Raw genomic sequence first — 27,865 nt, forward strand, 5'->3', positions numbered from 1 at the left:
AAAGGAAAAAATCTTTCTATATAAGAATTCGTCAAGTAGAGCTTTTATTATTAAATAGGCAGATATTACGCATCAGAAATATGTTTTAATTTGACTTAGAGCATTTTTGGTAATTTTTTGTAGCTAGTCATATATATAGATATACAAGTATAGGCACACTCGTATATATGTACGGGCATAAAACTTATTAGTTATTTATATACCATAAATAATGCGAAAAAAAGCGTGAAAAACCAGCACTAACTCTTATGTTGCAAGGCAAGAAGCTTTTGCTGCATTGAACCGACAGACTCTAATTAACACTCATGTGTACATATATCTAACTGTAATCTAACTTCATTGTGTATGTAAAAGCTTACTTTTGCCGGTAGCAAACGTCAGTATTGTCACAAAGTCAGCGAAGAACTAAAGAAATACATTTGTTGTGTTATTGTATTTGGTAATCTCTTGAAATTGATAATTTTTACTCTCAGTGGATGCTCTCTTTAAGTCGATAGATTGCTCTTCTGGAAAATTTCAGTTCTCTTTGGAAATTTTTCATCTTCAAATATAAAACAAGTGCTTTGGATTACAAATGCGTTAGATATTTACACAAAGTTTTTTCAAAGAGCAATAATGTATGAAGATGAGTAAACAGAAAAATATGTTTGTCAACGAAAATATTATACAATATGATATTATAATACAAGAATGCAGTAAGCAAAGTTTGACATATGTAAATTCTTAGAGTTTGAGGTATATTTTTATAAATATGAGACTCAACCAATGTTGGTTTTAAAATAAAATAACATGTCACAACTAAAAAGTTGGTTCCTAGCTACGACGAACCCTTTCAGTACATGGACTAAATTTAAGTCTCCCAAATATTATCTTTTCTAAATAAATTTTGTATAATAATCAAATAAGCATGTATTATTTGATTTTTTTGAAAACTTTAAAAAAATCGTTACTCGATAATATTATACTCTTGTAATAATTTTCAAAAGTAATTTTTGTAACAGTTTTATGGTCATTTTCAACAAATTTTGGGTGTACCTGAAAATGTGTTGAATACTGATTTTTTTATCAGTGATATGTGGCGTTTGCGAATACTCGTCGATCAAGTTTATTAATGGAAAAAATATAATAATATATATTTTTTATTATTATTATTAGGAGATAATATTTTATCTGCAAAATTTAATTATTCCGATAAAATAATATAAAATTATTATTTCTGATATGTGGAAAAACTACAAAAATTATTAAATTTTAAAACCTTTTAAAACATAATTATATGTCGGAAATTTTAATAAAAAAATAATTGAATAAAAATAGTTACTAATCAAAAAATCTTTATTTATAAGTTTATAAAAACAAAAGGTACGTTTATAAAATAAAGTCGAAAAAACATCTATCTCATTGAAAATCTGAGAACAAACCGTAAAGAATCGGCTGGCTATTTATTTTTATATAGAAAAACTTTTCTTCATATACGGAACTGTTTGAAGGTACTTTTTTCAAAAGTTGAAATTTGGAAAGCTCATAACTCCAAAATTTTTCGCATTGAGTCGAAATAGAATACGTCCAATATTTTGCCTCAAAGAACACAAAATAGAAATATTTTTTACGAAAAAAATTTTTGATGGAAACCCATATACTATTATATATTCATACCATCTGATCAAATATGACCGAGACTGTTTAAAAACTAAACCACATTCCCATGTATTTCAATTAAAACTTTTATTATCACCTTCAAAATTGAATCCAGAACCAATACAAGCATGCCAACGCTTTATTCAATTTTAGATACACTTGTTATAAACCTCGCTGGGATGGCCTTCAGGATCTACAGCGATTTTTGGTTTTTTCGGTTTGCTCTCAGCTTTGGCGCTATTCGCTAGATTGTTGGTCAGTTTCGACGTGATATTCATAAACCCATATCATGTCATACAGAGTCCACAGCTACGTTGCCAAGCATCTCTTATGCGACCTCTATTCGACGTCATTTCTGCAAGAGATTGAGATATTTTGCTACGATATAATATTAGAAAAATAAGTTCGAACAAAACTTTTAATTTTTATTAACATAAAATGTAATTATATCATACAAAACTTCCAATACTTTACTTCACTTTCAATCATAAAGGTACTAAAGTAAACTATGTATTAGCTAATTATTAGCTAAATATTCAGTCTTAAAATTGATAGTAAAAAAAAGATAAAAAAAAAACATATTGCAAAAGCCCTTGTTTTATTGACTTATATAGTGATTATTACTATATTTTACCTTTATAAACTAAAAGGCATAAGAAACACATACACACAAATAATTCGAATATCATATGACCACATATTGATTAGCTGTAATTCCAATAAGGCAGCAGCAACAATAGTTTAACCTTTGAAAAAGATTATCAGCCGGCTTTTACTTCATTAAAGACCTAACTATATTTTTAATACATTTTATTAAAAGTAATCATTTTAACAATTTTATAGCGTGAAAAGTTATACAATTTCCAGCCAATTAGCTCGTGTGCCCTTGCTGCAAGTTCGTCGCTTAAGTCCTTCGTTTTCAGCAAATCGAATTTACGCTCCCTTTCAAATGTGCCAAAACAACATATACAATTTCACGCTCACTTTCTGGTGTGCTCTTACATGCAACGTCACGCACCACTATAGCTCTTTGCGCTAACGGTGCATTAGAAACACAAAAACAAATACAAATTGCCTACAAACAAATTCCATGCCATTCACCAGCAAGTAACGCAATGAATTAGTTCAGTCATTCATTGCAATTACAACGATCGCGGTGCTCAAAATTTGCATATTCATTCATCGCACACAAGAAAATCTCAGAGTCGCTCAGGCTCTCATTTACACTCCGCGAATTCGTTTGCCATTCATCAGTTCATTCATTGAAATCACGAAGTCAGTCAGCGAGCGCACAAACGAATGCCACCTGAGTTCGTACGAAGCGGTTGTCTAGTCGGTTGTTGAGATAAAGACCAAAGCTTTTTCTACCACTTTGTGGCACTTCTTAAGCTAATGCAGCTTACCAACATCTTAGCTGTGTTGCGAGCCGCGCTGTCGCATAGACGCGCTTATACAGTAGCAGCGACGTTGACGCCAAAGTGAGTGGCGCTGAGTGCAAAAGTACGCATTCCTGACGAAGCTCGATCTTATCGCTCGCTTAGAAGGCAACACAGGCGTCGACGTTGATGCAGCGCACACGTTACAGTGCTATTACAGCTCTAGCGGCTGTAGCTAGCGCTCACTGCTAATCGATCGTCTAGCTTAGACGCCGCTGCATGGTCGCTCGCCAGTTCATTTGCAAGGTTTTATATATCCGTCCATTTGGCGAGTGGAGCTCAGTTTGGTGCTTAAGCGCGGGGCGTATATCTCGTACTCTGGATTAGCTGTTGGTTCGACGCAGTGAATTAACTGTAATTTTGCTAATAATTTGGGCCACATTTTTTTTTGTGGGACACATGTGTGCGCATTACGGTGCAAAGTAGAAAACGATTAGTGCCAAATGAAACGGATATCCTCGAACTCGCAACAACTGCAACGTTTTTTCTTTTGACAAAAGCCTAATTTGTGATAAATACGGCGCTTTTCAATAAAGAAAAAAATACTCTAAAAATGTGCTTATTTTTCCGTTAGTAAAATAAATTAATTTGTAATATTTTTGTGTGCCACTTCAGGGTTTGGATAACGCCCATTTCGCTGAACCTTAAATTAGATTCACAAATTGTGTTACTTCTGAAGTGAGTGTATGCATCAAACTATTTGTTCGAAAAAGGAGCATAAAATTTAAATTTTTAAAACACTAAAAAATTCTTGTTTGGAATTAAAAATAAAACTGCAATATTGTGTTGTGCCAAAAAATACTCGAGATGTTTAAGAAAATGTCGGTCAAGTGGAAATTGTTTAATGGATTACAAGTGTCAGCTGTGCTGTTGGCGCTGATTGCACTTAACACGGATATACAAACAGTGCAGGCCGTACGTGTAAGCGGACAACGCGGAAAAGGTAGGTGACATTATGTGAAGAAAATGCGACTAGCATCATATCAGAAGTGTATAAAAAATGCGTGAAAAGCGCTAATGCTTATAAATATAATGTGCTCAGAGATATCAAGAGACTCTTTAATAAGTAGCTAGAAAACTATATGACTGCTTTATCGAATGCTTAAAAGGCAAGAACTTTTATTATAAAAAAATTATACAGCTTCCAATAGCAAACAAAACGTTAAAGCTCAAAACCAAAAACTACCGGAAAGATGAATGCTACGCTATTAACAAGCCAAGCATGGTTAATTTTTTCAACACTCAAATATACTACCTTAGAGTTATAATATGCATTAAAAAATTGGAAAACAAATTTTATTACTGAAAATAAAACTATTAAATTTTTTAATTTACAATAAGCAAACAATTTTACAAGAAATACAAATTCAAAGCAGTGAGACGAAATGTGCATAAATAAGTCTAAGAATTTTAAAATAAATTACCACACATTTAAAAATTTTACTGAGAAATTAATTTTTAACTGTGTTGATTTGTAGAAAAAAAAATTTTTGCAAAAAATATCTTCCGACATTTCATTTTTCTACCAAATATTTGGCAATAGTTATATACAAATATTAAGCTGTTATTCTTTATAAAAAAACATATGAACTAGATTTCAATATTAAATCTACTTTTAGGACAACTACAATATTTTTTTAATTCAGTTTTGGGTTTCATTTGCTTCATATAGACTTAATTTCAACCTGATCCTACTTGCAGTTATCTGTTAAGTGTGTAATGTTAAGAGGACCCAACTCAAATCATAACTGAAAATATGCCTGCCAGAAAAAAATTTTGCAAAAGCAACCGCTGCATTGTGAAGCTTTTATTCAGATTATTTTTCGAAAAACTTTACTTGAAAGTCAATAGTAACACACAATACTATGAGCCTTCTTAATATATTTAAAAATCAGACAAAAATAAATGGTTTTTTCTTGACCTTTGATTTGACATTATTATAGTATGGGTTAGCTTTTCAATAATTTGAGAAACGTGTATTAAAGTTCTCTGCATTTTCTAGCCACAAGGCTTAGTTCCAATTATGTTAATCATTCATTCTATAAAGTTTTCTCCCAGAAAAAGGATATGTCTGAATTTCAAGGTGGCTATATGACATTATCAGTTTTTCATTGAAAAATAGCTGTATTAATATCACTTTCATACACAGAAGGCAAATTAAGAACCTTTGAATGTGAATTTGGCACCGAATTCTAAACACCTCCATCTATCCTCTAATGGTCTGAATCAAAGCTATCTTGTTAAATATGACTGCCGATAAATTTATATTATAGCGGCTTTGAACTAAATTTTACTGGATCAAAAGATAGTGTTTTATACTTGTTTCATTAAAATGTCTGAGGAAATCACTTTCTCGTAAAATATTAATTTTTTTAATATGATTAATATACATAAAATTTCAAATTTAGAAAACTATCAGTTGACCAAATTTAATTAGCCCAAAAGTTTAGACTAGAACACGTCTGAATAATTCTTAAAGCACATTATTTATTTTGCCCATATTAACACTCTCATCTCTATAATATTCATCTCATTTAGCAGAGCAAAAAATAACAATAATTTACTGCAAAAGGCTGGGTCTAAAACACACATAAAAAATTCATATAACTTAACTTAACTTAAATTATAGGCCTACACGTGCATGCGTAACGTAAAGACAAACGATGCAATTTAGAAAATTGTTTGTGATTTTAAGGCAAAAAACTCTGATTTCAAGAGCCGAAAACGCATGTCACAAACGTAAATTGCAAAAAAAAACCGAATGAAATATAAGATTTCATTTTCCCAAACACAACGCATAAACACAAATACAAATTGAAAAAAATTAGACAAGATAAAGCGCAACACTTGAATGCTGCCCAACTGCTCACCATTAATCATGCGTTCAATAACCGCAACGCGTTAAAGATGCGCCGTCGTCAACAAGGCAATATGATCAACGCCGCCGGCAATGCCATGGCAGCCAACAGAAATCAAATTTCACACTTTAACGGTTAAACAGCTGCATGCGAATAAATTGAATATTGTTGTTATTACTGTTTGACATTTAATAGATTAGTGCTACGAAAGTGTTGCAGTTGACGCCAACTGACACTTATTTCAATTTATTTTGTCTTTGGCCAAAATTTCTGTTAAAAATTGTTGTTGCAGCCGCACACAATAGCTTCTAAACGAATGTTAAGTATCTGCAATAAATTCACTGTCACTTTTGACAGCTCTATCAATGTTGAAGCGATTTCACTGATATTTGTAGTTATTTTCGCACATCTCTCTTTCACGCCAAACAATGCCAGCGGACAGGTGTAATAATAACAATAATAAGCGTAGTGATAAAACAGCCATGTAGCCATTAATCTCACTTATTCATCAGCATATAATTGCCTGCTACTGTTTTGACAAGCTCTCAGTTTGTACACGGCTACGTTCGTCAGTAGCTAGCTGTTAGTATTGGTAAATTGCAAAAAAATGAAAGTAAATTTAATTAATGTAATCATTAGCTGAGTCGCTGCTGCAATGAGTTCGTTGCCTAAGCCATTGTTTTGGTAGCGAGCCATAGTGGTGGGAGGTGTTAAATAAATAGCGAATACTCGCATACATAGTTTAGCAGACAATGTGAGAGAAATTGCATTCACACAACAAAAGCGCATATTGTATCTTAATCATTTTATATTTTTAAAATATTATTAGTTGTTTGTTTGTGCAAACTGCAATGTTTGTCTAAAGAAGTTCGTTGCTTGAGTCTTTTGTATTGAATACGTGCGCGCCGCAAAGTTCGTTGTTCGCTCGCTCGCACATATTCACCCAGTGCATTGTTATTGCAAACGATTTGCTATATATTTGTATAAATATATATATATATACGTATGCATGTGTTTGTATGTGTGTAGCTGTAATGGATTGCTTATTGCATGTTTCTATGCAATTAATCTGCATTTCAGCGCTGGTGGTTTTTTCTTATTAATTAACAGCAACTGGTCATTATTTTATTAGAATTGTTGAAGGGAAATGTTATGCACAAATTAAATACTTGCAATAAATGTATATATGCATACATATACAATATCATAGGTTATTTATTTCATTGTTTAGACGCCTACATATTGTATATAAAGGATAATAATGCATATGCGCTTAAATTTGCATGAACGGTTATTCGCGGTAGCTAATGCAACTGCCAATATGTGTATGAATTTCTGCAAACAACCTCTATTATTTATAACCATATGATTTTAATCGAAAATATTTACATTTTCTGTTTAAAAAAATACTTAATATTTTTTGAATACCTAAACATGATATTACTGGTCGGATTTCTGGCATAAAAATATTCAATGCAGTTATCAGAGCGATCGACATTTCAAACCAGTTAAGTTAATTGACCTAAAAAATGACTGTTATATATCATCTAATTCAATGTATTCTATCTGATTTTATTGGGTGGCAATTCTGAACTTATTTCAACACAAAGGGCCTTTATTATAGAAAGACTTATTAAACCATAGTGCCACATTTATATATTGTTATATATCTTTGTTTTTGTACAGTTTAACACCAAAACTATCGTTACATTCACACTAATAAACTTAAAAATAAATATATTATAAAATCATCAGACAGCACTTTTTAAGAAAATGAAATTTTTACAAAAAATATATAATATTCTGAACACCAGAATGCTTATACCTATTTCATTTAATTTTTTAAATTTACACTTGGAGTCTCTCCATTTTTGAGATATGTGCTTGAAATTTTGTACACGTCCTTTCCTCGTTAAGAAGTTGCTCATTTTTCGGAACCAGAAATGTTGAAACATTATAAGATATAGCTGCCAAACAAACTGAACAATCAAAACGAAGTACTTGAATGGAAAATTTTTTTATTTAACAAAATATCTTCACAAAAATTTTAATCGATTATTTAACAAACCAAAGTTACAATCTTCAATAATATATTCATTATAGCACAAAGCTGCCATACTAACCGAGCTTTCGAAGTCGAGATAAATATCTTTTTATATAATTTATGCTATAAAAAATGCAACTGTGAAGGGTTATATAGCTTCGGTTCAGCCAAAGTTAACGTCTTTTCTTGTTTTTTGACAAAAAAATTATATTTCATTTGCGGTGGCAATCCAGAAAGAATAATAAAGAAATAAAGTAAAGACTATTTCAAAATCTAAACAAATTTCCACCAAAGCAATGTACATAACATATCGACAGCATTGGCCTAATCACATTTTTTCTTTGGCAAAGATGTATATATTTTCAGCAGACTATATAAAATTATCCAATATATATAAGTACGTATATACAAATACGTTTATGTCAATGTAAATCAAAAGAATACCGACCAGTTACTACGAAAAACGACGACCTGTTTTCGCACAAAAAATCTTAATTAGAAAATATCGATGATTTTGCAATACCAAAAGAAATAAGCACACAAGTTCAACTGAAAAATACAAGAATCAAAACAAAACTGCAATACTGAACAAAGCAAAATGGAATACAAAATAAACCAATAAAAATCGAACACACACAAAACAAATATCGCATGCAGCCTCATATAAATGCCGAGCAAAATATTGTTACAAAATGTGCATACACACATACTTGTATATGTACAAACAACAGCATCTCGTGCTCAACACACATGTTCGCATATCGATTGCGGTAAGTGGCAACAGCAGCAGCCAGCAGACAAACTAGCTTACGGAGCAATTCGACGCAACTTCGTCGTAGACATTGACAAATGCCGGTCAGTTATTGTAAACAGACATGTAAAACTAAAAATAATGCAGAAGTTGATTGCCAAAAACAACAAACGAAGCGGCATGTTGCCATTTGAAGTATATTTGCAGCAATGCAATAACGACTGCTGCTGCTACGCGTGCTAACGATTGCGGCTGATGAGCTGCGAAAACACCAAACACAACAAATAGCAGAAGAATAGCAAAACAAAGACGTTAAGAACAAATAGACAAGAAGTGGTGGCAGCAAAATATTATGTGTTGCAAAAACTACAGTTGCAAATATGCAACTATTCAAAGAGTGGCACAGTTTAGTGTTGTGTGCGAGTTATGTGGCACTTGGCTGTGAAGTAGGAATGTCACAAAAAAACCGCGTTTGTGTGCGTACGTCAACTATAAAAGCAACAATAATAGCGACACATATTGCGTGTCGAAGTGATGAGCGCAAAAACAATGTTGCATTAGTTGAATGCCTTTGCTATTGCATTTTTGCAAAAATGGCGTAAAGGAAATGTGTTTTCTGATTGACGAATAACATTTAGATGTCCGGTTTCAGTTGACTGCTGGTGGAAATAATTGATGACAGCAATATGCAATAATGTCCCTGCGCGCAAAAAATTTTTAATCTTCTCATCCGCTATATATAAACTATTGTCGAAAAGATAGACTATATTTATATATATATATATATATATAAATAATGCCCCCTTAAATTTAAAAAGCGTCTTACTATTGTGTGTTTTTGTGTTAAAAAAATGGTAAAATTGGGTCAATACTTCCTAGCCACCATATAACTCATATAACGTTTGTCGAACTTTCGGTGAATTTTATACCGTACATATCGCTCCATATTTGAGGTATCTGAATGAAACTCAGAGCGCTATTTTCTGTACAAATGTATCAATACTACTTTGGCCCTCATATACCTAATATAGTGTAATATAATAATATTTTTAAGAAATTAATTTTTTTCTTAACCACTAGCTTTATATGAATGAAAGCAGCCAAAACACCAACCTCTAAAATAACGGTATTTTCGCCTCCAGTCTCTCTTGTCATGTCTTTTTCTCATGTTCACAATACTTTATTTCGGTTACAACCGAACATTTTCTTTTCTATGTTTTTTTCATAAAAGTTTTTCGTCTTGTTTATTAATTTTTTAAACTTAAGTGTTGACAACCCTATTTATAAATATTGAAAAGTGTTCTTAACAAATATTGCCTTCATTTATTTAAGAGTTTGCCCACCTGAATAATTTGTAGTACTTGTGTAATTTGGCAACTCTATTCAGATATATGTATATTAAACACTTGCAGATTTAATTTACTACATAACTTTAAATAAATTTTATTTCTTATGCCCAAAATCAGATCTGCTTCATAAAATTATTATTCCTTAAGAGATGGCAACCCTTATTTGGGCTGCTTTGATTCAAAATATTCTTTCATATATTTATTGCATTTTATAACTATAATGTGTTATTAGATATAGTTATTTAAATTGATCATTTGTTTACCTGTTTAAGTGGCAACCTTTGCAATAGCTCAACTTCAAGATTTTTAATATTTCTTTATACGAATGCTAAAATTTTACATATTTTATAACTTGAACAATCTCCACACAGAATGTTATATTGTTAGTAGTTTTTACCTCAAATCCATAAGTATTAATTGTAATTTCCACAAGCTATATTACTAATTAGAAATGTCTTAAAAGCTAATCCTCGTATTTTTTGTCAGTAGCTATTCCCCAATGAGCTTCTTGAATACCATCATTTGCCGCTTGCACTTCTGACAGACACGCGCGCACATGTTTCTTCACATACACATGCAAAAAAAAAAAAAATATATATATATATATATATATATATACAAGTCTAACCAGAAACAATTCACGTGTCTCAATTAACGTCTTAAATGGCTCATGACCAGCAGAAGCAAGCAATCCCGTCTAGTCACCGACATTAGTAAAGCTTAAGCAACGCATAAGCCTATGCACATAAGTATATGTGTTACCGTACTTGTATGTACCTGCATGTGATTGACATGACTATTACATATTAACAACTTCATGCGTTCGTGCACATATTTCATTTTATTTATTTCTATATGTCTTTATTACTATATATTTCATAAAAATAAACCTACCAGCAACATTGTTGCGCCACTTACAGTTAAATTGTAAACAAAAATATTGTCACTTTTGAGTAATTTTAATTTGTGTGCATTTTTTAATTTCCTTCCTACATTCCCATTTTCACAACTTACTGTTGCATTTTTTTTATTGTTGTTGTTTTCTTGCACTTAAGTGAAACGGTTACACTCTAGTTTAGCAAATCGCAATTATACAGCAAATTTTTATTTTTGCTTGACTTGAACGAGTTTTCACTTGTGACATAATTTTAATGCTTATGATTACTTTTTCACTTAATTTTTGTCTGAATACATAATATACATGCTTGTAGGTTTTAACTGCCTTTCATGCCTTTGTTTCTGTGTGCAGTAATACTTAAATAATATTTTTTATTCTACTTAATATTACATATTTACCTACCTGCTTATATATTTGTATCTCTTACAACTTGTCATCATTAGGTTACCTTTTTTATATTATATAGTAGATTTTGTATATATATATTTTTTTTTTCTGGCCACCAGCGACCGACATTTGTGTATGTATAGCATTTTTATAACATGCACCTGTTATAGCTGTACTTATAGACATGTCTTGTTATTTCCTTTTGAAGGTGATGTCAGTCAACATGGCGTATAAGCGACTTTTGATTGACATAAAAGACTTTTCAGATGCATAGATATGAACGATTATTATGTACCTGTTGCGCTCATATGAAATTGGTTCGTTGCTTGCTTGGTTGGTTGGCAAAACATATTTATTCAATTATGTTTTCAAATTCAGCAATAAGTTGTACATATTGTGGCAGTTACTTAATTTGTAACAGAACAAGACACGCATATGCTGCTAAATGGCTGGAAATATAGATGTTTTCAATAAAACCTTTTATCAGATTCAAAATTGTGTATACTCTCTACAGCATACATTAAGTTCGCCAACAAGTTTGTAACATCCAGAACGAAAACTTTAGAGACCCTATAAAGTGTATATGCATATAAATGATGACGAGAAATTTATTTCTTCTGAGTATGATTGCTTCAGGAAAGGTTTCTAATATTTTTACGCCAGAATAGTTTAATATTAGAAAAAGCTTAGAATAACGTGCGGTAGCAAAAATAATTTCAAAATAACCCCGACTGTCCTTCTGAACAAAATAAATATATTTATAAAAATAACTACAGCAAAAAGTTGTCGTATTTAAAAAAAAAATTTTGATTTTATATAGTATAACAAATAATTAATAAAGCTCCCTAAAACTTTATGGAGTGGTCAAAAATATAATATATTATTTTTTTATTATTAATCAAACATTTTTTTTCTATATATACAATCATCAATACTTGCATGGTTTGTCATATTTTATACTATTATTTACTTCAAAATCGGTTTATTGGCACACTAGGAGAAATCAAGAAGCGAAAAAATCAAAAACAAAGAAAAATATGTATTTCATAATAACAAAAATGTGAGGCGATTGCAAAATACAAGTAGCCAAAGGACGCAAGTACAAGCATTCATTCAAGCATTTAGCACAAGTGCACCTACTTGCACACAAACATCTATATATATACAACAAAATATAAATGATACGTTGCAAGCGATTGCCGTAAAGCATAATAACTGTAACTGGAACTGTAATAGTAACAAAAAAATAACTGCAATTACCCACCAAGTGTATGTATGAACACACATATATATATGTAATACATATATCAAGCTTATGTCTACGACAGACTTCAATTATTGATTAGTTAGCTAGTACATATGAGCGATTAAAGCCGCTGTTGCCACTAACCGCTTGATAGTCGCCTGTACACTGCTAAGCCAGAGTAGGCGGCTGCCTTGGCTCAACTTAAAAATCGCAATAAACAAATATGAGCAAATCATACACACATACATACATACAAATGAAAACAGTTAGCGGCATAACAAGTAAGCTGTTGGCGCTGCTCAAACGACAGCCTGTCTGTGGCAGTTGCAGGCGTCACAAGTGCATGTGTGTATGTGTAAAAACTATTGCGTGATTGAAAAATATGCGAGGTTTTAATTAAAAAATATGTAAAGTGTTGGTTGGTATTTAGAGTTGTGGATTTTATTGATCGATGCAAAATAAATTTTGTACATCATTTTTTCATTTTGTTTCTTTTTATTTGTTAAGAGAGACCGGCGTGCATTTTTTTCTATATCTACTTGTCGCTCTTATATAATCTTTTTTACTCACATGCTCTTCTTATTTTTATACAAGTTTTCTTATTTTGGCCTGGCTTCTTATGGCATATATTATAACTGTTTATGCGATAATAAGGAAAAAATAGAAAACTCAAAAGCTGAGGACTTTTCTATTAATATTAAGAGCTCATACTTAGTGACACTTTTTTCGAGCTGTCTACCAACCAATACTACAGAGCATAAAGTTAAAGAAATAATAGATTATTTTACCCACCCTACAGTACACTCATATATCAGTGTTCATCTTTACTAGTTACTCATACGCCCCGTACCTCCAATTGGCAAACGCATATTGATGCGCAAAGGCGGAAATTGAAAAAATTTACAATAATGAATTGAACAGCACAGCAATTATGAATATAAAGCTTGCTTGAATGCAAAAACCCGAAAATAACCGCACACAAAATTCGCAACTGTGTGTTAAAGATCATAAAGTTTACTATGCATTTTTTACAGCGTTGCAACATCATCAGCTGAATTAATGCACGTAGATTATTTTTGGGAATTTATAGCACATTTTCGTTCACAAGCCGGTTATGTTTGTTTACCGCTTTCTTTCTACAAAGTTTTTTGAACGAGCTAAAGCGTGCTCATCTGCAAAAATTGGCTTACGTCGCGTCTCCTTTTGTTAAACGCTGTTTATTGCAGCGATATTTTTATAGCATTCACCATTATTTTCTTTTCGATTTTATTGTTAGCTCGTATATATATTTTTTATTATCATAACAATATGCTTCACATAATGAATTGCTATAGCTTAAATAACAGATATGAAAGCTGCTTTATGGCGCGTGTTTAGCGGATTACTCAAAATGGTTAATGAGCTTAGTGGCTTATATAGACTGTATGTACATCGAGGCTTTTCTAGCTTAATTGAATGCATTACCAGCTATTTACAGCTAAATAACAATCACATTTTACCGTTTTTCAAATGCCATTCACTACTGAATACACGCATTTTGAGATGAATTTCGATTTCGTTGCTTTTTCACTTTTCATTTCATTTTCATTGAAATATAATTGTAACAAACGCATCACAAAGCGCTTACTACGTTAATTTGTTTGCTGGATATTGCAAACAATATTGATATGAAGCAAATCCATTTTGTAGCAATGTGAAAGGAAGCTTACATAGTTGTATCTAAGTATGTAATGATGGAGAAGATTTCATAAGAAATTGAATAAATTGATCGCTTCCGCTTGGGTAAAAGTTTTATATATCTAGCTTGTGTAGCACTGTCGAAAATATTATGTCAGAATAAGTTTTATTATTCACATCTTCACTCTTACGTCATGGACGTGGTCTTTTGGCATTGTTTGCTATTTTTAGCATAATATAACTTGCTTTCGACACATCAAATACTTCATATTTCGAAAATCCCTCTTTAATTTCTACTTGTGCTTCATTCAACAGGTTTTTTTTTTTGGGATTTACTACCGATCTTGAGGCTGAACAGATCATAGAATTTTTCTTCTTCACAATAAATCATTACTTCACTACTTTTAAAAAGAGTTCAAAGTCCTTATTTTGTCTTTCGAAAAGCAGCTACAATGTCTTCAAGCTATTCAAATACTGGAATTTTCCTCTTTTTTACACGATTTTCCTGATCCTTTGACAAAAAAAAACAACTAAAGCGATAGACAAGTTCGGACTTCTGATCGTATTTAAACTAAGAAAAACTTATAATAATCCTTACAAGCAACACAAATACTATCAAGCTTGATTTCTGATATAAGCTGATAAGAGGCTCGCTACTTGCTTTCAAGTGGGTCATTGGAAAGTATCCTAAAAATTATGCATAAAAGCGAATTAAAAATGGTCAAAGAAATTAAGCTTCCTTGAAAATCGTGTTGATTACGCTATTAACACGCCAACAATTTGTGCTAATTACAGCACGAGAGTCGGCTAGTAGGTAGCTTAATTAGGCGAAAACGTTTTCCAAAACGGTTTATTAATTTATGCACACTTTATGATTATGTCGAAAACAACTAAAACGTGGAATTTAGTTCGAGTGATTTTGTGTACGTGTGGCGCATTTCACAATTTCACTAATGTCATAATAGAGGTGTAATTACAGCATAAAAATGTCTGCAACAGCTTTGGCAACACTTTCCTACTCTAATCCTTATGCGCAAGCGCAACGGCATTTAGTGTTTATTAAAAGCCAGATTGGCCGCAATTTCCGTTTAACTCTGCAATTCGTCGATTATGAATTTCGCTTGATTTACTTAATATTTTTTTTCTCCTTTTTTGAGTTTGCGATTTTTTTGAAACTGATACTTTTTAAAATTTATTAAAAAATTTTTATTTATTTTTTTACTTTCTTTATTTTTGCACAAAATGACAACAAAAATTTACAATTAATGGCTAATAGCCGCTTTATTACGGCATACGGCTGCAAGTTGTCAAACGAATACCTGCATACCTGTTTATATATGTTTGAATGTGTGTGTTTAGATGACGTGCATTTCTTTTTTACACTCCGGTATTATATTTTACCTTGGAAAAAGTTGTGCGTCTGCTTTTGGCTATTATTAAATTTGTAGTTTACGGCCAAACAACAGCAAGTTTACGATCTAGCAACACCACAAACACATACCAACACAAATACATGAGTGCATATTCGCACATTGGAAATAATTGCGAACAAGTTGTACTGGTAAGTGAGCGAATGAACCAAAAGCCTGTCAGCTTGTGCTGGCAACGTGCTGGCATGCTGAAAAAACATATGTATCCATGTACAACAACAAAATACAGTTGTATATAAATTTTTGTACACACCCCTGCTTAATGCATGTACGCCGCTATGCTTTTATGCTTGTGTTGTTGTGTGGTAAATTTCGCTAACTGGTTAGCGGTTTTCATGACCTCTGTTATTGGCAGTGGATCATCTCAGTTGCATTTGCGATTTTCATCTTTAAAATACTTTTTTTCTTGTTGTTACACTGCAAATCGACATCTTGCAGCTGTGACTAATTTTTCGGCCACACGCGGTTATTTGTTATTACTGTTTATATTTCCTTCTAAACGCTTTTTTGTTTTTCTTTTGAAAAATTATTTAAGCAACACATTCCGAAGTGTCTCAAGCGTAATGCTGTTATTTTTTATATTTTGAGTAGTTCGTTGCATGCACCATGCGGCTACTTGCTAGCATGTTGCACATAATGTTAGCTTATTTTCGATAATTATTTGGCCATTTATTGATTTTTAGATAATAAGTATTTAGCTAATAAATATATATGTTGCAGCGCTGGCATAACAGCTTATTCAATCAAGTGTGCAACGGGAAATGAAAGGATAATAAAGCTTAGCTTTTCTCATTTGCCAATGTGATTTCGTTTATTATTTTCCGGCGCAATATGCTAGCGTACATACATGGCTCGCATAAAAACGCATATAATGACCGGATGCCATTACATCTGGTGCATGCTTGTATGCAGTAGTTGCCATATTAAGCAAGAAAAATAAATAATTTCAGCAATAAAATTGTTAAATGAAAGTGAATATAAAAATGCTTAGAAAACATTTAAACTTTTGAAAGAAATTTTAAATTTTAATCTATGACAATGCAATTTAGTAACAGATATTTCTGCCAATGTCGTGAAAGTTTAACCGACTCTTACAGCCAACTAAAGTTACGGCGCTTGACAGCTAATAACTAAATTATCTAAGAAAGTGCCTAATAAGTTGGTGGCAGCATTTCTAATTGAATAAGATCTCACTATCATTCTCGCAGAGTATACCTAACTGGTTGTCAGATCCACAAAGATAGGAGATGTAATCACTGCTTCATAGTTATATCGCGGATTAATACCATAGCTTTCTGCTCTCGAAGAGTATATTTTTATCGAAATTGTATACTTGTACATATCAGTTCGCAGTCATGGCTGATTGAAAATATTCTCGCCTCTTCCAATGAAACATATGAGAGCACATTTAATTGCTGTTTTGGATTGATACAAATTTAATGAATTTATGCATTTATCGAAAACATGTCATTCCTGAGAATTTATAGCGTTTAACATTAATATGCAATATTTGATTATATGAAACCATTAGAACATATTACACTCATCTGAAAGTAAGACACATGACAAACGCGTTTCTGTGTAAACCGAATGGACCGCGATTTATATTTGGTCAATTCCAGTCAACTCAGCAGCGATCACTTATACTATTTTGTAAGCGTTCCATGGCACTTGAACATAAGATCAGAAATTCTGGTATTTACTTGTAAATTTCCATTCTTCTATTATCATCTAAATGTTAAATCTGACTTATGATATTAATGAGACGACGTTTGTTTGTATTGCGTGCTCTTTAGTAATTTTTCTTGGCTAACTAGTTTTGCATGAAAATCAGATCTTATGACGACTTTGGTGGCGACGATCTACAATCATAAACAATATTGAATATTAACATACAAGTATATGTATATGATCCAAAATATATGTAAAGAGCCTCTGATATCATTTTCAATCTAACACGAGAATTAGAGCATCGTTTCCAGAAATGTAAAAACTATTGACATGCTAGAGTCAAGTTTTTTTTTCTAGAAGGACTTTATAGAAGTCTGATCCCATCAAATCATCAGCACTAAATATTTAAGTATAACCTACACAGAGCACATGAAGTTTGCCACCAATTTTGTAACTCTCAGAAGTAAACATCGATCGGATACCCTATACAGTAAATATATAAATGATTAACGTGACGAGCTGAATCAATTTAACCACGTCCTTCTGTATGTCTGTATATACGCGAGCTAATGTCTCAGTTTTTAAGATATCGATCTGCACACATCATTTTCTCTCTGAAAAGCTGCTTATTTGTCGAAACCGCCGATTTCGGATCATTATAGTATATTGCCGATCCAAATCAAGTCCTTGTATGGAAAACTTTTTTTATTATTTGAAAAATTATCTTCACGAAATTTGATGTGAACTATTGTCCTGGGAACATATTGTATATATCTGACCACTATAATATATAGCTGCAATACAAATTGACCGATCCAAATCAAGATAAAGACCTTTTTATATCCTTCGTTGCTGTAAGAAGTGCACCTGTGAACCGTAATATATGGTAGCTTCGGTGCAGCCGAAGTTAAAGAATTTTCTTGATCTTCTAAAAGCAGTCATTTCAATAAAAAAGACAACGAAATTGCTTTAATTTTTATAACCTGTAGTTAAAGCATTCAACTTCAGTGAACAGACACACAGCTCTGCTGCGCTTATAAATAATTAGTCAAATTGTTTTAGTTTCTCCTTCAACAACCTGCAGGAAAGACATTAATCACCAAGCAAATGGAGCACACATACCAACACAAAAGCAATTACAGCAGCGTATAAATGTAAATACTAAGTACGAGCGCTTTTCTCATATTTGCCACAAACCAATTGGGATTACAGGTCCAACACGTCGCAGAAATTACTATTATGTGTGATTGTGTGTATAGTGGGCATGTAATCAGTTGCCGTTAACTCCCGTAGCTAGTGGCTAAATCGCATCGCTTGCGATCTTAATAATATATGGACATTTCCTACTTTTCCTTTTACTGCGCTGATTGCTGGCGCATGCGTATGTGCTCAAACACACGCACACACACATAGAAGTTGTGTTTATTGTGGCATATACAGGAAATTATTATTTACAATTTATTTTCTGCACTTGCCTGCGATAGCGTGTCTTGCACTTTAAACAAATTAATTATGAATTGAAAAACTAATATGAAAATTATTAATGGAAAATGCAATAAAAAAATTTTTTTTAAATTAATTATAACAAAGATTTTGTATATGTGTATTAACATAAAATATTGCTCAACTGGCAAAAAAACACATGCCTGTAGATGACATTTAGGCATAAAATAGGAACGAAATAAAGGTCACCCAAAAGATGTGTGGGAATCTAATCGAATCTTTTGACTTAGCTTACATGCATATTTATATATAGAGATACAGTTATATTTCAATCTACTTGTGTGTGAACTAATTTTTCAACCAGACGCCAAAATGCCAGAGTTGAAACACTCTTACCGTTATTGTTGTTGTCATTCATAATATTGTATTGTAGTAAGTTGCCACATATTTTTCTCCTCGCTTAACTCTCGCAGTGGATAAAGCTGTAATAGTTGGTTTTAGAAACTAAATAGGCGTGTAGGCTGGGCAGTAACGGCACTTTTTGTCGCAGTCAGTGGCAGTTGCCGCATACTGGGTGTGTTCCGGTAGTTGTCGCACGGTTTCCCGCAAAAGTGAATTTGAAAATTAAAAATTATGACTTAAGTTGAGAAAAAATACCAGCAGTTTTACTTTTATTTATTTATTTTATTTTTTTTTTGAGTTTGAAATGGTAACGGTATTTCACATATCTTGTATGGCAAAATTTATGTTATATAATGGAAAAATATTTATGTATAAAAATATATGCTATATATTAAAAAGTGGTTGCCAGGTTTGTTGGAATGTATTTTGGTGTCCGCATGCATATATTTTAACAAAAGAGGCTTCTAAGCTTTAGGAAAAGATTACAATGTCACACTGCACACTATTTTACAAAAACTCTCCACAAGATCGTAAACTAAAATAACTCAACCAAAATTATCTATCAGTTTGCTTTAAAATATAAACACAATTCGGAGGAGACTCAGAAATAATTATCTTAACATTAAATTGCTCAATAAAATAATACAATTTTATTTTCCTCTTCTTTTCATTTTTAAAATTTTTGAAAATAACGTTTCCAAGCAACAACTTAACTAACTTGCTGTATGTATGTCTTGAACATATCGCAACATTAAACGACAGAAAATTCTCTTAAATTTGTAAGTTAATTAAAAACAAAAAATAAAATTTTTTTGTGAAATAAAATATTTAAAACCGAAAATTTGAACACCCTACCCTCATTGATATCATAATTTCAAAATGAAATTGCCGTAAAAAAATCACTAAAAATGTATACAAATAAATAAATATTTTAAATTTTAACGCAAATCTATTTTATACTGAAATAATAATACAAATTTATAGAATATAATCTTTTTTATACCCTGAAGAGGGTATATTAAGCTTGCCAGGAAGTTTGTAACACCTAGAAGGAAACGTCGGAGACCCTATAAAATACATACATTAATGATCAGCATGATAAGCTGAGTTGATTTAGCCATGCTTGTCTGTCTTTTTGTCTGTCAGTATATAAACGAATTAGTCCCTCAGTTCTTAAGCTATCGGTATGTAATTTTGCACCTGTTCTTTCCTCAATAAGCAGCTGCTCATTTGTCGGAACGGCAAATGGATTATTGCCTAAAGCAACAATATAATATCTGAAGAAATTGTTCAGATCAGATCACTATATCATTTAACTGCCATACAAATTTAATGATCGAAATCATGTTCTTGTAAGAAACTTTTGTACTTCGATGCAACATAAGTTTAGGATTTTTCTTATTATACTCTCGCAACATGTTGCTACAGAGTATAATAGTTTTTTTTTTTTTTCAAGTTACAACATTTTTTTCACAAATCTATCAAAAAAGGAATATCTTTTCACATGCAAAATTAATTGTTGAATTTTCAAAAAAATAGATTTCACCTCTCACAGCTGTGCACAAATTTTATAAAATTTTTTGACCAAGCAAAAATTTAATAATCATTGTACCATGTGATAACAGATTTTGACTTAAAAAAGTGAAATGAAGTGCAACGAGTTTTTTAAATGTTTTATTTAACCATTCTCCACTTTCGTTATGCCAATTACTCATATTTGCCGTCAATTTAACTTGTTCTAAAAATTGATTAATTTTCTTGTTCAGCCAAGCATTGTTTTACTTTATTCATGTAATTGTTTGCTTAATGTTTTTTAATTAAGCGATTATTTGCATAATAACACTTCAATGCATATGCTAAACCAGTGTTAATTTTTAACTTAATTTAAGAAATAATTAATGTCCATATTTGATATAGTGGGGATAAAGTGGTATTTTTTGTCCGATGATTTTTTAATATTAAGATGAGGAATTTCGGAAAAAGTCATTATTTCGTGGATCTGTTTTAAAGTTTTTAATTATGTTGTATTTTATTGCTTCTTATTTTATTTTATTTTTTTAGTTTTTAAATTTTTTTTTTTTAGATTATTTTTTATATTTTTTTTTAACTTGTTTCGTTATGAGTGAAAATAATATTCGAAGGTCTATTTACGTTCTAATAGATATGATTTGTTATTAAAACAACAAATTGAAATTATCGACTCTTTCCTATCTTAAGAATCTTAAGCCTTACGCCAAAGCTCTGAACACAATTTAATCGCAATTTATATTCTTTTTATTTCAGGTATGTAATTCTTAACTATTTCATGCGCTACAAAAACAACTTTGTTATGTACGAAACAAGCTTTTGGAGCACAGAATACGACGACTATGTACCGCAAGTTGTAAGTTTATAACACACAGAAGGACATAACGCAGGGCCTATAAAGGATTTGCATGTTTAGCTGATTCGATTTAGATATGATGGTAAAAAATTAAGTTCTTGTATGGAAAACTTTTTATTTGTGAAGGAAGCTATAATACGGTTGCATTTTATCTTGTTTTTGTGATATATTTACATATGTATATATTTAATTATATATATATATTTATATATTAACAACAAAGTGCCGTTTGTGAGAAAGTCTTGCATGATAGTCACCTACTCAAAGTAAAGTCAATACCTCATTTCACACAACGCCTTTCTTTTGACATAAAAGTGAAATGTTTGCAGCTTATTGTTTTACCGTTGGCATGTTGTTGACATTTGACTGTCAATTGGCTGTTGGCACTAAAACTGAAATGAAAATGTGATGGAAATGGAAATGGAAATTGAAATTAAATCAAATACAATTGTATTGATTGGAAAAAACGTATAAAATGCTTAACGAGCAAAACAGCTTGTCCAATTGACCACTTTGTTGTTGTATATTTGTATTGTAGAGGAGTGTTAAATCGAAAATAAATCGAAGCATGGCACTTGGTCACGTAAACATGTAAGCATTGTCTTATATTAGAAAGACATATAACTGTTTGGAAAAGTTAACTATAAATACCCATACAAACAATAATAATAATGCAGTGGAAAAGAATAAAAACATGTTTCCGGTGAGATCAAGAGCAAGTAAAAACAAATAAATTGTATTTTTTTGAGTTTTTGTAAAAAGAATTATATTACTGCAAATATATATTTTAGGATTAGCTAACACAGATGACTATAGCTAACGGAAAACCGGCAAAGGTGTTGCGGGTAAACAATAAAACTTGCTTTCACGACAGTCGGGTCTAGTATTAGTATGCCGATAATATTCTTCAAAATTAATAAGTAATGCTTTGCGCTGCTACAAAAACATTTCTCACACAGTTAGCTTTTACCAATAATTTATATTTAATTTATATTCCATTACTGCTACCTTTCGGTTTGATTTAGGATATCCTGGTAATGTGATTTATATATATTAAAAAAAATTAAATATATCTTTCAAAGATCGAAATTTAAATAGATATTTGTATAAATATTTTTTTTTTAATTTCAATTTAAAAAACATTTTCTTTTGCACTAATTGACCACTGAAATAGTGCAGAAATATTTGCAAAACACAAACTTCACTTTGAATTTACCAAGCAAAATCACATATAAACTTGAAAATAATATATAAATATGCTCTTTTGTCCCCAACAATCTCACTCACACAGACGTCATACTCATGATTGCTGACAAAACGTGCGCGTGCTCTGTGCGTAACCGAATATCTACAATAATTCACATGTATACATGATCAAATCCATATATATTCGTTCATATCTATCCGTCTATGTAGATCTATTCATGTTTATGTACGAGTATGTACGAATTGCTGCCAAATTACGGCCACTGTACAAATGAAAGTCAAGTCTTGCAACAGCTGGCGGCACTTAGAAACAATGCACCTAATTGCAACATATGGTCCGAGATATTTTTTTAAGGTGTGTCAACCGTTTGAAATTTTGTTGTAGTGTTAAATATCTGCACATAGCTATCGATCGATCTATCATTGGATTAGTCGTTACGAATGCGACGAAAACAAAGTCATTGCCAATAACATTTATGTATGTATACATATGTAACGGTAATTTGCATGTATAGTAGGTATAAATGTTTAATTTTTTTTACGAGTATAGCGTCAATTTATGAAAAACAGCAAAATACAAAAAAAAATTAAAAACAAAAATTTAATTAAAATTAAAATTGAAGTTAAAATTAAAATTAAAATTAAAATTAAAATTAAAATTAAAATTAAAATTAAAATTAAAATTAAAATTAAAATTAAAATTAAAATTAAAATTAAAATTAAAATTAAAATTAAAATTAAAATTAAAATTAAAATTAAAATTAAAATTAAAATTAAAATTAAAGTTAAAATTAATATTAAAATTAAAATTAAAATTAAAATTAAATTAAAAGTTAAAAACAATAAATAATTAAAAACAAAAATTAAATTAATATTAATACAAAACAAAATCTTTTCTGTTAAATTAAAATTTAAATTAAATTAAAAACAAAAACTAAATTAATATTAATATAAAACAAAAACTTTTCTGTTAAATTAAAATTAAAATTAAATTAAATTAAATCAAAATAAAAATTAAAGTTAAAAATAAAATCCAAATACAAATTCCAATAAAAATTAAAATTTAAATTTAAATATGAATCAAAATTAAAATTACAACTATTATTAAAATTACAATTAAAATCGAAATTAAAATAAAAGCTACAATTAATATTAAAATTCAAATTAAAACGAAAATTAAAATTAAAGTTTAAAACAAAAATTAATTAAAAACAAGAAAAAACGTTCAATTCGGCAGTACCAAAGCTATAATACCCTTCACAGGTACAATTTTATTTGCATAAAGGAGTAAAAAAAACACCTTTATCTTGATTTTGATCGGTCAGCTTATATGGCAGCTATATGCCATAGTTATCCGATCAGAAACACTTGTTCGGAGATTGCATTATTGCCTTAAACAATACACCATGCCAATTATCTTGGCAGATATCTCGTCAAATGACAAATCTTTACATACACGCGCTTGATTCTGATCGTTCAGTTTTTATGGCAGCTATATGCTATAGTGATCCGATATCGGCCGTTCTGACAAATGAGCAGCTTCTTGGTGAGAAAAGGATAGGTACAAAACTCAACACCGTTTTACTGTGCATTTAGCCTTAAGTTTTCTAAAAATATAACATTATAACGCTAATATATATTTATTATTTCAATTTGACACTGTTTTTGTCACGGTGAGAAACGGAAGCTCGGCAAATTAAGCAAATCAAAAATTCGAAAAATGCAATGAATTAAAAACAAAACTACCAAACACAGGTGGTGGAAGACCACAAACTACACAAATATGCAAAATTTCAGACATAAATTTAGACAATGCACAGCTGATAATATTTAATTCAAAGGTCATACATTAAAATAGCAAAACAAAACACCACACTTCCTTTTCAGAGGAAGAGAAACGCCAAATTCAAATGGGTTGAAATTTCTAGCTCTAGCCAAATTTGCAATTAAACAAACTAAGAACTCTAGAAAACCAAATAAATAAATGCAAAAAAGTATTAAAAACAAACATGCATATTTTTACTTTAATCATTCTTCATATTCTACTAATTAGTTTTACATACAAAGAGTTGTGCACTTTTTAGTCTTGCTATGATAGCGAATGTTGCATGGTGTTTCGGTGTTGGCGGCGATTTTATTGGGCAGCTAGAAAAAGTTACAATGCAGATCGCAAACAAATGTTAATAAAGCCAGATAATATATGTTAAGCACATGAAAGATACTGGTGAATACATACACACATACAGGTTCAAGCGGTTATGCGAGTCTGCACGCTTCTGCACCGCCTTAGCGAGATCTTTAGCGATCGTGTGACAAAACAGAACCAATGCCATTGCAAAACACTAAAATCAACAGCAAAAAACAATTGCAAATAAACAGAGGAAACACAGCTGAAACAATGCTAACTAAAACAGGCGAAAAGATAAAAAAAAACGACAGCCATTTGGCTGCGAAAAAAAATTGTCGAAGCATGTTTCAAATTGATTACTTCATCTGTGCACTTTTTTCTTTTCATTTGTTTCTCTGCATTTTGCTCCTTTTTTCTCGTTTATTTTTTTGTTACACAATTTTTAATATTTATGTTTTTGATGTTTTGCGCATTAATTTTAGTTTTTTCGCACAACCTTGAGCTCTAATTCGCAATACACACACACACAGCCATACATGTGTACATACAGTTTATGATAAATGCAAAAGTCGTATGTGTTGTTGTTTGAGTGTATATTGTTGCATGTGAACAATGCATTTAGTTAGCTGTAATTGTATGAGTTTATATACATATATGTATATATCTCATAATATCAAGTAAATGCAAAAAAAAAAACATAAGGTAGTTCGCTCAAAAGAGTTTAGCAAACAGTTGGCAAAAAAAAGTGCTGGTACATGTATACAAATATACACAACTAAATCAGCGCTTTAACTAATTAAGATGCATGTAAAAGAAACCACACCAACAAAGTCTGCAATATTTTAGCCGTTTGCAAGGTGGTAGCCAGTGGCACTGGGGCTTTGTTTGTGTGGGCACTCGGTATAAGCGTAAATGTGATAATTATTCTATTAATTGCGGCTAAAAGTATATAAAAAAGTTGGTATTAATATTATTTACATACTCGTGCATACAAAATAAAATATTAATTTTGGTGTACCTTTCCTATATTTTGTACCAGAACTAAAGTTTCGAAAATCGCATAAATAATTTGCCCACAGATCCAATCGTTTGTGAGAAAATAATAGATCTACAAAGAGCCAAGTAGATTTGATTATGGTCCATAGGTAGGTCTAAGTATTATCTTGATATTCCAATGTCTTTATCATTTTCAATTTCGATTCGTTTTTGTTCAGTCATTATGTTCTGCCGAATCTTGCTGCTAAGCCAAATTTCGGCACAATTTCCGATACCGGATCACGGTTTTTTGTCTTTTAACGTAATTTAAAGTAATAATGATAAGTCGATACATAGGAGATATTAAAAATCTCTGTTTTCTTTTGATTTTCGAGTATAATTTCCCCTAAAGTTTCAATATATAATATATTGTAGTCATTAAAACAGATGAATCGATGAAACAAGTTTTCTACAATTTTTCAACAATGAATGTGTTAAGAGTTGTGATAGATCGCTAGACTCCCAAAAAATTTTAATCAGACTGTTTTAGTGCTTGTCAAATTTCATCGGATGTTATCAGCAAATATTTTGTCTATAAGAAATTCGATTTTAACGAGTCCATATTGAGTTAGATTAGTGAGCGGATGCTAGAGTTAAGCATATTTGACCTGGGAATAGGGAAATGGAAGGTTTGGAACGAATGAGAAGTAAGAAAAGTGTTACAATTTCCCTTCACTTCGAACCCAATGTAACTTTTTAATTTAAACTTTAACTTATGTACTTGTCCATCTCTACAAAACATTTTATTGGAAAAAATTTACTAAAATTTTAAAATCTAAAAAAATGAAAATATATTTAAATCCAATTGTTTTATTAATATATTTTAGTAGTATTACATGAAATGTTCTGTGTTCACCTTTCGTTCTTAAAAACCTTCAACAAAAAGATCTCAAATACGACAGAATGAATAATTTCCACTTAGAATGCAGATTAAATTCAATAAAGATAAGAAATAAACGTTTACTTCAATGGCACCGAAGCTATAATACCCTTCACAGATACAAACGATTCCATACAAAAACTTTTGAACGGTCAGTTTGTATGCTATAAGCAATATAGATACGATATGAACAATTTCTTCGAAGATTGTACTATTTTCTTGGGCCAAATTTCGTGAAGATATCCCGTCAAATGAAAAAGTTGTCCATACAAGCAACCGATCATACAGTTTGAATGGCAGCTATATGCTATAATGATTCAATATCGGCCGTTCTGAAATATGAGCAGCTTCTGGTTGAGAAAATGACGAGTAAGAAATTTCAGATCGATAGCACAAAAACTGAGGAATTGGTTCGCATATATACAGACGGAGGGACGAACAGACAGACGGGCATGGCTAAATCGACTTAGCTCGACACGCTGACCATTTATATAAGTATTTATATACTTTGTAAGATCTCTGACGTTTATGTACTTTTGGGTGTTACAAACGTCATGGCAAACTTAATAGACGCTGTTCAGGGTATAAATATTCGTATAAACAAGAGCACATTCAATAGATATGCTCAGAATTTAGTGCGATAATTTTATGACTTCTAATAAGTCCAAATTAGCCTTCTGCTACATGCATTCATAACCGCATACACTCAACCATATGAGGAAACTAGCTACTGAATCGCAGATTGTTATTCAAATCACTTATTATTAAACTATAAACACCAATAAAAATGACAATTATATTAATTATAATTATTATGACATTTCAGTGGATTTTATCTCCACTTTAACAGTTAAACCGTCCAATAAAAAATCGTTGCATATGAGTATTGTAGTTAAAGTAGCGAATAAACTGAAAATTGTTTAGAATGGAAAATATGTTACATTTATAAAATTTCAAAATGGCAATAATGTTTGCGTCATTAACCGTGTATCACTTCTTACAT

The 27,865-nt window shown here is 31.0% G+C and overlaps 1 protein-coding gene across 1 annotated transcript in view; it reads left to right on the forward strand.

Annotated features, from left to right (window-relative positions):
- Positions 1–3,322: 3,322 nt before the first annotated feature.
- stw (straw) overlaps positions 3,323–27,865 on the forward strand; it is a 107,956-nt gene continuing 83,413 nt past the window's right edge. The window contains exons 1-2 of the mRNA XM_036369988.2: positions 3,323–3,428; positions 3,690–4,017. Coding sequence (XP_036225881.1) covers positions 3,882–4,017 — 136 coding nt within the window. The 5' untranslated portion in view covers positions 3,323–3,428; positions 3,690–3,881. The remainder of the gene's footprint in view (positions 3,429–3,689; positions 4,018–27,865) is intronic.

The sequence above is a fragment of the Bactrocera oleae genome, chromosome 4 (assembly GCF_042242935.1).
Source record: "Bactrocera oleae isolate idBacOlea1 chromosome 4, idBacOlea1, whole genome shotgun sequence".
Taxonomy (NCBI): domain Eukaryota; kingdom Metazoa; phylum Arthropoda; class Insecta; order Diptera; family Tephritidae; genus Bactrocera; species Bactrocera oleae.